Genomic DNA, 12,654 nt, shown 5'->3' on the forward strand with positions numbered 1-12,654 from the left:
GATGCTTTTGCTTTAAGCCTGATTGAAAGCCCTCAGCAGAAACCCAGCCACATTACTATTGTAGGAGCACACAAATGAGTTGCTGAGGGAAGCAATTTACTGCTGCCCAATTCCTCTAGAGCTGCTGACCATTGGCAGGCTCCTACCCTGCAGCTCCTAAGATATAACTGGCCGTCTTCTGCAGAGGAATAATGACTCGAGGAGTAGTGTTAGGGAGCATGGCTCAGAGAGACAACTGGGAGTCACTGATCTTGTCTTTGTGCCTTGTTTCTTTTGAAGGACAGAGCATTAATGAGGCTCTGCCCTGAAACATGTATGGAAGCTGAAAATAGAGGGAAAATTAACTTTTACTCAACATCAAATTAATATGTCAAGAACAGAATTAATCAAGATACCAACAAAACCAAGAAGAAGAAATTCTGTAATCATCTATACATCAATATTAGAGGCTTGCATAATAAACAAAAGGAGCTGAATTGCTCATTTGGGAGCATATTTTGACCTAATTGTTATTACTGAAACCTGCTGGGAATATCCGATTGATTGGAATATTAAAATTAATGCCTACAACCTATGTAGGAACAATCAAACGCGGGGGAGAAAGGAGAGGGGAGAGGCAATATGTGAAGGGAAATATTGCCTGTTTGAAGATGTTTACACCAGAGAAACATGTCCTCAAATATTAACGGGTTAACATATTTTAACAGGATACAGGTGTACAGGTCTGCTACTAATTCAGGTTGAAAAACAATATTCATCTACTCTGTATTGGTGGGAAAAACTGTGTTTTCTTGAAGGACTTGTATTCTAATCTCCAGCCAGAACAACGTTCATTTTTACAGTAGCCAGGAGGGGGCATGAGCAGGACCCAGAAATTATTCTGTACCACTTCACATCATTGCTGGGGGCAGAGGAAAGTCAGACTTTTTCTGGAAGGAATGACTCTTTTCTGGTCAAGACAGCTTGGCTGCAGTTGGGTTGGGCTCTGCAGTGAGGATTTTAGCATATGAACCACTCTCTCTTCTGTGAACTTTTGTTATTAATATTGTTGCTGTTGCTGTTCATTTTCTTACCTCATTGCTATCTCTGGTAAATTGTTCTTGCCTTGACCAGTGAGTTTTACCTTTTGTACCTCAAATTTACCTCTCCATCCCACCACATGGGACAAAGGGGAGGGGAAAGCAGAGCCAGAGAGCAGCACATGATTTGGAGATTTTTGCTGGAGATGCTGAATGGGGCGTGCCATTCCTAAACCACAACAGGACATCAGTCTATATTATGTACAGTGTCTAATACTTTTACTACTAGAATATAATGCTGCTAGCAGTGAAAGATGCTTCTGAGTATTGTAGGTGACCGTATACATGCTGTCCATCAAGTTCTGATCATGAAAAAACCAAAAATCACACTTTTTTAAAATCAAACTTAATTTCAAAAGGTAGAGAGAACAATTTTAAGAAGTCGGGGAGAAGGACACAGAGAGAATTTTACATCAAATGGTATATAGAAGCAATGAACAAATAGCTGTGGGCTATGATTCTGAAAATGAAAAAGTATTGGGACATTCACAGGGAGCAGAGCTAGAGCTCAAGAGGAAGGGTGTGTGTGTTGCATATGCTTGTGTTACTTCTTCTGTTCCATTGCAAAACTGAAATGCCAATAGTGCAGTAATAGTGCTCAGTAAAATGTTCTGGTTGCATTTCTAGTCAAGTCAGATAGTATAAGTGGGGTATGATAAAATATTTTCCGTGCTAGTGGTACCACAGAAGGATATCAAGCACCAAATGTTGAAGAAGTGTTTTGTAATGAGCAGGTTTGCCAGGTTTGCACCTGAAAGCCGTAAAAATGGATGGTAAAGAATTCTCTAGGCTGTTGATGTCTTTTTGTCTCTTTTTCTTCAGTAGAGTAATAATAAATAATATACAAATATTTTCAGAAAAAAATAAATGTCATGATTGGGGGACAACAGCCTCTCATTCTGACACATATGAAAAGCACAGCAGTAAAACAGAAGGTGGAAAAATCAACTGAGTACAGAATTAAATGAGTGAAAAAAATATTAATGCCAGTCACTATGAGTTCATGGAAAACCTTTACTGAGAAAATTACCATTTTCAAACTGATTTTTTCAAGAAAGGCATTTGTACAAGAGAACATTTTATTTAAGCGTACCACCACAGAGCAGTAGCCTTTCTCAGTGAAATGTGATCTTTAATCTCCCAGAAGTCTAAGGAACTAGAGAGCACAGCATCCACACAGTGCACATCTAATGTGAAAAAATACTGCAAATCAATAGATCATTAAATGTTAAGGAGTTGGTAGAAAAGGAGTGTGTTTCTAGAGACTGTTCTTGGCCCTGTGACCCCTTCCACTGGTGACCTGGGAGCAAATCAGTCAGCAATGATTTGGTGTGGATGACAGAGAGCAGGTCACTGAGCTAACAGGATGCATAAGCAGGTAGGATTTTAATGTCACAGTTATCTGTGGCGAGTCCAGGACCTAGGTAATGTTTCCTTGATGTCAGGAAAACAGCTCGCCTGCAGACTGTTGACCCTGAAAAGTATTCACTGGGGAATAAAGTGGATAATAAAGTAAATATGATTGTCAGTGCAGAAAAATGGTCAAAAAGTAATATATCTGTGGGATATTTAAAGTGAAGAATGTTACAAATGGTATTTGGCTTTGATGACAACTTTTCTGGAACAATATGTCCAGTTCTTGTACCTGTAACTCCAGAAGGTGTCAGCTTGCTGGCAAAGGGCATCAAGGGTCATAAGAACAGAAAAAGAAGTGCAAGTACCATGAATGAAAGCAGTGCCATATGTTTAACTTATTCAAACTGTAGGGGATCATTTATTAGCATGGAAAAGTGAAATCTGACACTAAAGGACATTTTAAAATGCCAAACGTAGGCATAGGAATGTGGCACCTGAAAAGAAGGAGAAATCAAATAAGATGTGCCTTTGAAATGATAAAAGCAGCAGATGACCTCTACTGCAACTTGATAAGAGTGGTGATAGAATTTGTGCAGCAGGAATTTTGTTTGATAGGTATTAATCTCTGGAAAACACACAGCATGCTTTAGACAGAGGACAGTTAGCTTGCAGGTCTCACCTGCACTATTCTTCATGAAATCACAGCCCCGGAGGTCAGAGGGAGAGATTCCCTGTAGCCAAGATCTGGGGAAATTAGGAAGAGCTGTTGTGGATTTCTTTTTCCAGTTTGTACTTACAGAATGTAAATTCAGCTGTTTCACTGGTGGTGTCTGATTTACTGTTGCTACAGCACATAAAGCTGCTATGAGGAAAGGAATGGAATCACTTTGATCTCCATCCATCCGGCAGCCTTGTGCAGTCAGCTGTGCACCACACCACCACGATACTGTGATACTTTAAGTGGATCTCGACTCCCTCTGTAGATTTCTGTGGTTTTTTTCCTTCCTTTTAAATACCTACCTCTCCGTCATCACTTTGTTAAAAATCAAAAATGAGAGTGGCTAATGTTAATAAAACAGTAAGAGTATCATTTATTTCTCTTGTACTTGGTGAAGACTTTTGATGTCCTTGTCAACAGTAAAATTATTGTTGATGTCTTTAGGATCAGAATATTTGAGATGTTGACTTTACTTTTTAGCCTACAAAGCATTTCTACCAGATTCTTGTTAGGATGACATTTTTCTTTTATTCCAATAGAACTAAACAAAGTAGTCTGGAAAATACACCACAGCACATGTGATATATGAGCACAGTCTAATCTCATAGTGAGGAATCAAAAAGGGGAAAAAAAGCAAGCAGTAACCTTGCATAAGGATATCTGTAATTAAAGACTGTCACAGAAAATTGTATTTAAATCCCCAGTACCTAATATTCAAGGACATCTAAAGGGACAGGGTTTATACATTAACAGTGGCAATTAAGAGTAAATGTGACTGGGATACATGTCAGATACAGGCCAGTCATGTGCCTGGTGAAGCGGGAATAAATAAAAATGACTGAAACAAGAATAAAGGAAGAGCCAATCAATGAAGCATTAGTGTTCTCAGGGATGCTTTTCTATCACTGGTATGGTTCTACCAACCTCCAATTGACAGACTTTCAAAAAGGGAGCACTATTAAGGTTAATAGCTTCAGTATATGATAGCTGTATGTTGACAGGATTCCTGGAGGCAAATGGATTTAGGTAAGCAAAAACAGAGTTTAATTTGAAAGTCATGCTGTTACCTTTTTTTTTTTTTTTTTTTTTTTTTTTTCAGAGTATGAAGGCTCTGGGACAGAAGTTCAGAGAAAACACTCAAAATGTGGAGTCTGCAAATATAGGGCTGAGTGTGATGAAGATGCAGAGAATGTTGGGTATGTAATGTTTTCCTTAACAGTATCACTGAACAAAAGGGAAAAAATGTTAAAACTACGTGATTATCTGCTCCAGTAATAATGTGTTTGATACATGTCTGTAAAGAACAAACCATCTGCAGTTGCAAAGTAGTGGCAGAAAACAACAGAGAATTGTACTGGAAAATCTTTAGCTAATATTTTTTAAACAAAGAGCCTTGATTCGTTTTATCCTGCCAACAAAACAACTCAAAAACCAAACAGGAATGCAAAATAAATACTGATTATTCAACCCTGGGATTTTTTTCTGTGTGTTCTCCTTGTTCATAAAGTGTTACATGGAGTTATTTCTATCAGTGCTAACCTTGGACCTAAATGTGAACTGGGCACTTGAGCCAGTCAGATCTTCCGACCTCACTGTGACATTTGATCTCTTACATACACCCAGGGGGAAATGAATGGAAAATATTAATTATTGTCAGAGTTCAAAACACATTATCAAGAAACAAGAAGCCTTTAAAGACAATCCATAATGCTGAAGCAGATGTACCAAATTTCCTGCTCAAGATACTTGGTTATATTACACCCCAGCTTTCCAGGCTCTGTGTGGCTCTCAGAAATGGCAGAGATATCATGAAGGAAAGGGCTTCTTCAGACAGCTCCATGAGGCTTAAAGGGGTTTTTAGGCAATTAAAAGAAGTCCTATATGCTGATGGAGTTTTGTTTTCCAAAACCTTTGTCCTGGCAGTGGCCACCAGTGTGGAATAAGGTTTACTGGGATCTGGGCTGGTGGCAGTTTTGCGGCTGCAGACACAGCACATGAAGGTGTTTGAGAGACCTGCAAGTGGTACATTTTTGTATCCAAGGAGGGAACAGCATCTCAGACTAACGCTGCCTGAACATCACAAATCAGGGAAAACATCACTCTCCCTTTTCTTGTCTTCCAGCTGGAATCCATTTAATGTTGAAATATGTCTTAATTGCACAAGGTTTTATTGCAGGATACCAGCATGAAGACATCTCAGGCAGTAAAGCAGCTTAGCACTAATATTCAAGATGTGTATTCAAGATTAAACTGTAGAGTACAAGGGAAAGCAAAATGGTATTAGTGCTCATGAATACTAGCATGATACTTCACATTTCATAAAATGCCATAGTACTGAAGCCGGCTTGCTCTTTCCAGGAGGGAGACAAATGAGCTAGAGCTGTTTTTTGTAATACTAATAATCTTTGGAATATTGCCTTGGTCTGCTTCATTTATGACTGGAAAGATGGTATAGATGAGATATATATAAATATGTATATACGTATATGTGTGTGTGTGTGTGTGTATATATATATATATGTTTCCTATATACACTGAGATCTGGTTTTGGGTTTGGAAAATAAATCCTGATTCAACTTCAGTAAAAGATTGCCTAGTCTTTCTGCACTTGTAGATCTGGTATTCCTGCAGCTATATAGTATCTACAAGAAAATTAGGATAAAGCTGAGGAGAGCAGAAGATTTGTTCTCTACATTCTGCTCATATAAAATGAAACCAGTTCCTTCCTCTTGACAACAGGTGAAGAGTGCTCTTTTGCCTCTAAGATTTCTTTAATCAGTCCTCATTAAAGAAATAAGTGGAAACAAGAACTTTTATGTAAAAAAATGCTCAAAAGTTAGAAAATATTCCCATGTTGGTTATTTGTAATTTATTGGATAATATTTTTCAATTCTATAAAGGAATTTAATATAATTTATTTTTTCCCTGTGCCTTTAGCCATTAAAACAGTCCTCAGTGATATTCACTATTTAGTCACAGTTAAATCAGGGTCTGTTAACACAGATTGCCTTCACAAGGCTGATTTTGACAAATCAGCCAAGTTGACAAAGTCACAAACTTGCTAAAGTAGAATATAGGAGTTGGCTTATTTCTTTCAAAAAATGAAAACAGTTATTTACATATACATGTAATATACATATATATATTTATATATACACTCTTTATAACTGTTTTTAACATCTAATTTTAATTCTCTTTTCTGCTGTTTTTCAGTGTGGGTTTTGACATCATAAAATTACATCATGACATATGAAGTTACTGGCAACACAAATATCTTTCATTATGTATAAGCATTGCTAGTCTGAATTATCATTTAATTCAAATTTGCACTGGATTACAAATACTAATTTATAGCAAATCACAGAACACCCTAATTCCATAAAAATATTTTGGTTTGATTTTCCTTTTTAAGGCATAAGAATGGCCACTGGAACTTTTTTGGATAGTGTGGTAATGTCTACTGAACCACACAGAAAAAGTACATTTAGTTCCATTCATGTAGGTTTTATTAGGCCTGGACAGCCCTTGTTTGCACCTTGTGATGTTAAGACACTTAATAGAGTCACCCACGTGATAACAGAAGGCATTTAAAGAAAATTCTGCTCCGTTCTAGTAACTGGATGAGTTAGCTGAACTGCCCCCTAATCTCAAGCCATATTTATGATACAAACAGTTAACACACAGTTATGAATTTTTTCAACCTCTTTTCCAAGCTGTGCAATCTGAGACTTTACAAACACCAGCTCCTTCTGCTCCAACTGCTCTTGAGAAGCAAAATAGTATCTGTGCAAAATGGCATCTAAGCAAAACACTCCTTATTTACCAATAAAGAAATTAATTTATGGGTAAAATGTTTAGTGAATTGGTGGGAAGGGTGCCACACATGCCACTGCATGTTGAGTGGTTTGAGGTAAATGAGCTGGAATTCATGAGGAACCCCAGGACCTGCCAAAAGGCCAGCCACAATGGCTAGGGAGCAGAATAGGCAAATTTTCTCGCAATAATGGAAAAATCCTACTAAAGACAATTTTATTCCTTGCATAATGTGGTTTGTCCTTTGGGTCTGGAAAGCTGTGGGATCCTATGCCAAAAAATGGAAGCATCTGATGCTTTCAGTGAAAACTGTAAGGTGATCCTTGCAACAGAGAAGCAGAAGACTTCCTGATTTTTTAGAGTTGAACTTGCTGGTCCTTAGAGTTGTCTAAGCAGGTCCTTTCTTCTCAGAGGTGCACAGTGATATAATGAGGGGAAATAAACACATGTCAAAGCATGGTAAATTTTGGGTTGTCATAATAGAAAATGTTGCCACCATGAGGGTGGTTGGACATTCTAACACCATGCCTGGCATTTCAATCCATGAAGATGGTCTGAACTTGATCAGACACAGCCTTGGGACCAACTTTGAGCAGGGGCTGGGATAGATGATCTCTACACATCTCTTAAACCTCATCTGTGAATCTGTGTAATTATCAAATCTAGGTGCACTTTAACAGCAAATTTAAAGAAGATTGGTTGTACAGAGTTGGGATACATGCCATATAGCAGATTAGTGATGTTAATTTTTTGTTGCTCTTAAAGTGTGTTTTCCCCTCTGAAAAAGTCACAGATTGTTAGTTTTCATGCTTGGTGTTAAAGCATTATGGCTATCTCTTGATCAAAAATGGTATGTATGGTTTTATTGCACTAGAGCACACATAGTTTGAAGAAATCAGGCTTTGCATGGGGCTTTAGATTTGTATCTTCATTTTGTTTGATTTCACAGAAACATTATCTGTCTAAACCCAAAGTGGTTACAATGCATAGTAAGCTGAATGCAAAAGTATAAACAACTTTATACTTGCCACTGCCTCTATGAAAAACTTCAGTGTTGATTCTAGGTGGAGTAGTTGAGACACAGAAATAGAGTCTGAGGAGAGGATTGTCATAAACAGCACACTTGGAAAATTTGTATTCAGCTATATGCAAAATCAATAAATTATTTCTTTATCTAAACTCAGGAAGGAATCAGGTTGAGGAAGCATGACAGAAGTATATTTCTCCATATTTTTCTTCTTTTTTCATACAACTTGTAAGTATTTTAAAGAGTTTTTGATCAATCTTTTCAAGGGCATGGACAATCACTTGTGGATGCGCTAGTTTTAAATTGCTTAAACACATAACATGTCATTTGCCTGAACAGTGATTTTCTGTAGGTCTGAGGTAACAGGATGCAAAGAACAGGATTCACATGGGTTGGGTGGGACTTTCTTTCCAATAGTGACAAAACTGAAACAGGTTTTATATATCATGGGAAAAGCTGCTGCCTGACACCATTCAGTCATGTGTGCCGTTCTCCTCTGACCATCAAATATCTCTCTGGCCAGAGGCTTCCTCCTCTTTGTTGAAAAGGCATTTGTCAATTACGTATAGCAGTGCAAAATGTGTGCACAAGAGGTTGGTAGACTTATACTCTTGTGTGAGAAAGTGGCCAGAAACCCAAAAATATAGGTAATATCAATGTGTGTTTTCTGCTGGAATTTTGAATTAGAAATGCAGTCATGTTGAGAACTAGACATGGAGGTGGCAGCACAAAACTTGGGGACATCTAGAGCTGATGGGGTAAATTCTGTAGGTCACCATCACAAATATATATGGCTTGCTCTTCATATACCCTGAAGTATCCAGACTTTCACTGGGCTTTTCAGTTCTACTGACTGCTCATGAGATAAACAGGTCATCCTATCAGTACACAATCAAAAGATAGGATCTCTAGAGGGTCTGGGCTCCTGCTCTGCACTGCAACCAGGAATAATTTATTCATGTGAGCTCAGGGACTTCTCCTGGAGATCTCTGACCATCTCTATGAAGAAAGGTTTCACAGAGTGTACCTGCTCAAGGGCTGAACTTCTCTCACTTTCAGGTAATTTCCTTGCCTTCAATCGGAATTTCTTTCCTTGCGACGTGCAGCTTCTGTCTTTCACTCCTCTTTGTGTACCTCTAAGAGCCTCACTCTCATCTTCTCCATAACCCCTCTAGGGTTGCTGGTGACAGCAGTCATCTCCTTAGCCTTCTCTTCTCCAGGCTGAAGAGGTGTAGTGCCCCCAGCCATTGCTCACAACAGCCCACACTCCATCCCTCTACCCATCGCAGCATCTCGCCACTGCAGCCTCTCCGGTTTCTCAGAGTACTTGCTGTTACCAGTAGGTCTCAAAACAGGACAGAGTGCTTCTCATGAGACCTCATGAATGCTGAATGGAGGACAAGTCACCTCCCTCGCTCTGCTGGTGACCCTCCTGTGACGCAGCCCCCCAGCCTGCTGCTCCCCTGGACCCTCAGGTCCTTTTCTGCAGAGCTGCCTCCCAGCTGGTCCACCACCACTTGTGGCAGTGTGACAGATATCCTGCTGTCTTTAGACCTCTGGAGGTGATTCCATCTTGTCAAGGCCCCACTTGAGATGTTATCTTTTTTTTTTCTTTTTTTTTTTTTTGTCTTTGATAAGGAAATAATTAACTTAAAAATAGCCTCATTGTAAAAATTCAAATTTATCATGTTCTCAGTTTTACCAATTTTTTTTAGCAGATGAAATATGGAAATGAGATTCTGAGCACATTCAGTCTTTTTTTTTTTAATAAGTGTACTATGCTGTCAAAGATATGTTTTGACTTATAATGTAGATTTTCAAGAAAGATTGACAGCTGATCCCCAAGTAGACCTTTTGAGATTAACATTTTATGATATTTACTTTGGAAAGCAAAGGTGCCTCAGCAATATATAGATTCAACTGGACTATAATTTACATAGTGTCTGTTTTCACAAAGGCCAAACCAGAATTTCAGAAGTCTCTGTATTAACAGTTAGAAATGTCAGTGTGGACATTTCAAAGTCCTATTCTCTGCCTTGTCTATATAATTTGTCCTCCAGGGAAGGATTTGGCCTGTTTGAAGTCTGGCATGAAAGTTTATGCTTGCCTCTTTTGACCACTTTTTCACTCATTTACCAACTATTTTTTTTTTTAAATTAACATTTAGGGTGTGATATTGTATGTAGGTATTCATAAGGAAAGGGATCTAAATCCTGTGTAAATGTAATTCACAGCTTTCTGATTCAACAGGAAAAAAAAATCCTAAGTATTTGTGTACAAATAGACAATAGAGAAAATCAACATAAACAAGGGATTTTAGATTGTGTCATGAGATCATGAATTATGAAAATCTGGGTGCAGAATATTCTGATATGAGATGAATAGCATAATGGTCTTTTCACTATTGGCTATTAAGAAATTGAATAGATCCTAGATGGGTAATAATCCAGGTCTGTTTTTTTAATGTACGTTTTTAGTGATCTTTGCAGCAGTGTGTGCCAAGCCTCTGAGGGTTCCTATTATTTGAGGATGGAGGGAGGGTTAGGCTGCTTCTGAGAGAGCAAACATTGGTTCACCATGTATGCTGTGAGAAGCTCACTGCAGTAAAGACTAAATTTCTTCAGTGGTCAGAGAGAGCCATGCCATGAAAAAGGGAATGTAGGAAAAGGGATGTTTGGAAAAAATGTCTGAAGTTTATGGTATTCAAAGGGTGTTCTGGATTGCTGGGCAGAAGTAAAGACAAAGGCTTTTTAAAAGTTAAAGCCAGGCGCAAAGAAGCTTTTTAAAATGGAATTTTACTTCTCTTGTGCTATAAAGAGTTTTTAAAAAGCACACCAAAAACCTGATGAAGATTCAACTCTAGTCAAATAAGTAGAAAAATCACTTTGAAATCCAGATTTTCTTAGTTCAGGTTTCATCTGGGAAGAACTGCACACAAGGGAAGAAGCATCAATTTGGCATGGTTATATTCTTAACAACAATTGCAACACCCCAGCTATTTCAATTCACCTAAATTTATTCCAACAAGCATACCCTTATCCATCTGTGTGCATTTCACACACTTTGTTTTACTCTAGTGTTTCCATTTTACATTTGTAAGCAGATGTGTCAATGAGTTGGGGAGTACCTGATAACGCTCACTGCTGTCAGCTACTGGGAAGGGATAGCAAGCAGCACTCCCTGTGAGACCAGGCCAGAAAAATACATTTGTGAGCAAGTCCCAGGTGGGCATAAATGCAGCAGCCTGATCTGCTGGTTGGAAATGCCAGTCTCTCCTGGTAGCCAAGCCTGCTCCACAAGTCAGTCATGCTTTTCCTTTCCTTTTTTTTTTTCTCTTTTCTTTGAACCTACCAGGCTTTTTAAGCACACAGAACTTCCAACAGACCAGATACACCTTGAAGCCTGAAAACAAAAGGGAGCCTTGAAATGTGTTCTGATCTCTGGGGATCTAATTAATTTACTAATAGCAGCAAATGCTCTTGCAGCCTGAGCCTGTCACTTCATTTTACTAAACACATTTGCTTTGTTACACCTAGTAGCCCCTAAAAAATGAGTTGTACATCCTCATTTTTTGCCTATTAAAACCACAAAAAATCTGTTTGGTTTAATTATATCACTTTGTACTTCCTTGAAATTCAAATGCTTTTCTGTTTAACTAATGGTGTTAATGAATGACATGCATGCAACTTCTAAAAGCACACTTTCACAGCAAGCTGGTGCCTTTTTTCTTAAGGTGTCAGTTCTCTGATGACAGGTGACAAATTTCAGGGATTTTTTCTGTACACCCTAGTACATTAGGAAAGCATCTGAATATATCCTGTTGACTTTCCTGGGCTAAGTGAGAGAAATTATCTGTTGAGGACAATAAGCAGGAACCTCCTCCAGCAAGACATCAATTTGGCATTAGCTACCTGCTTAAATCCTTTTGGTTAAAACCAATAGGAAGGTTATAGCGAAGAAAATGTTTGTAGAGCTCTCACTTCTTTTATTCCAGTGTGGTTTTTACAAGATTTTCCAGCAAAAATTTGAAGTACTTATTCATCTCTTTCTCATATGAAGCATCAAGCACATTCAAGATGTCCTTAATACACAATTCTGTTAAGTGACTTTACCTTAAGTGACTCTTTTCTTCTGAATTTTACAGTTAAGATTCATTCTCTTCCTGGGTGCCCCTCTTGTGCTTCTCCCATGTGCCCCTGCTCCCCCTTCATGATCTCAAGCTTTTCCTGCCCTGCCTTTGTGAGCAGCTCTCTGCATTGTCCTTATGCTCTCCCTGTGCTCTCTCCCCAGCAGGAGAGAGACTTCAGGGAACAGATTACACTATGAGACTGCAATTTGGAGTTCAGTTTCAGTCTTAGCTGTGAAGAAAAACAGTCCTTGGTGCCTCTTACAGGTTCTCCTGCTTGCAAAGACCTCTGATAAGATTTTCGTCCTTTAAGATACCACTTTTAGCTCATTCTCACTGTCTGATGTGTATTCTCACATACTTTGTGTGCTTCTTGTATGGTCTGTGGTACAGTTCAGACCTGTAGGCTCTGCTTGGTAGCCTTGAGTTTTGATTTCTGCTTGGCTTTGGCTCCCAAACTGGCTGGTGGGGGAAGCTTCCACCAAGCAGTTGGATTTCCTGACATCTCAGTACCAAGCTATTATCTGCCCTCTGT

The 12,654-nt window shown here is 38.6% G+C and overlaps 1 protein-coding gene across 1 annotated transcript in view; it reads left to right on the forward strand.

Annotated features, from left to right (window-relative positions):
- TMEFF1 (transmembrane protein with EGF like and two follistatin like domains 1) overlaps window positions 1-12,654 on the forward strand; it is a 112,585-nt gene that overhangs the window by 83,033 nt on the left and 16,898 nt on the right. The window contains exon 5 of the mRNA XM_058832216.1: window positions 4,253-4,349. Coding sequence (XP_058688199.1) covers window positions 4,253-4,349 — 97 coding nt within the window. The remainder of the gene's footprint in view (window positions 1-4,252; window positions 4,350-12,654) is intronic.

This window comes from Poecile atricapillus, chromosome 2 (assembly GCF_030490865.1).
Source record: "Poecile atricapillus isolate bPoeAtr1 chromosome 2, bPoeAtr1.hap1, whole genome shotgun sequence".
In the NCBI taxonomy this organism is placed as follows: domain Eukaryota; kingdom Metazoa; phylum Chordata; class Aves; order Passeriformes; family Paridae; genus Poecile; species Poecile atricapillus.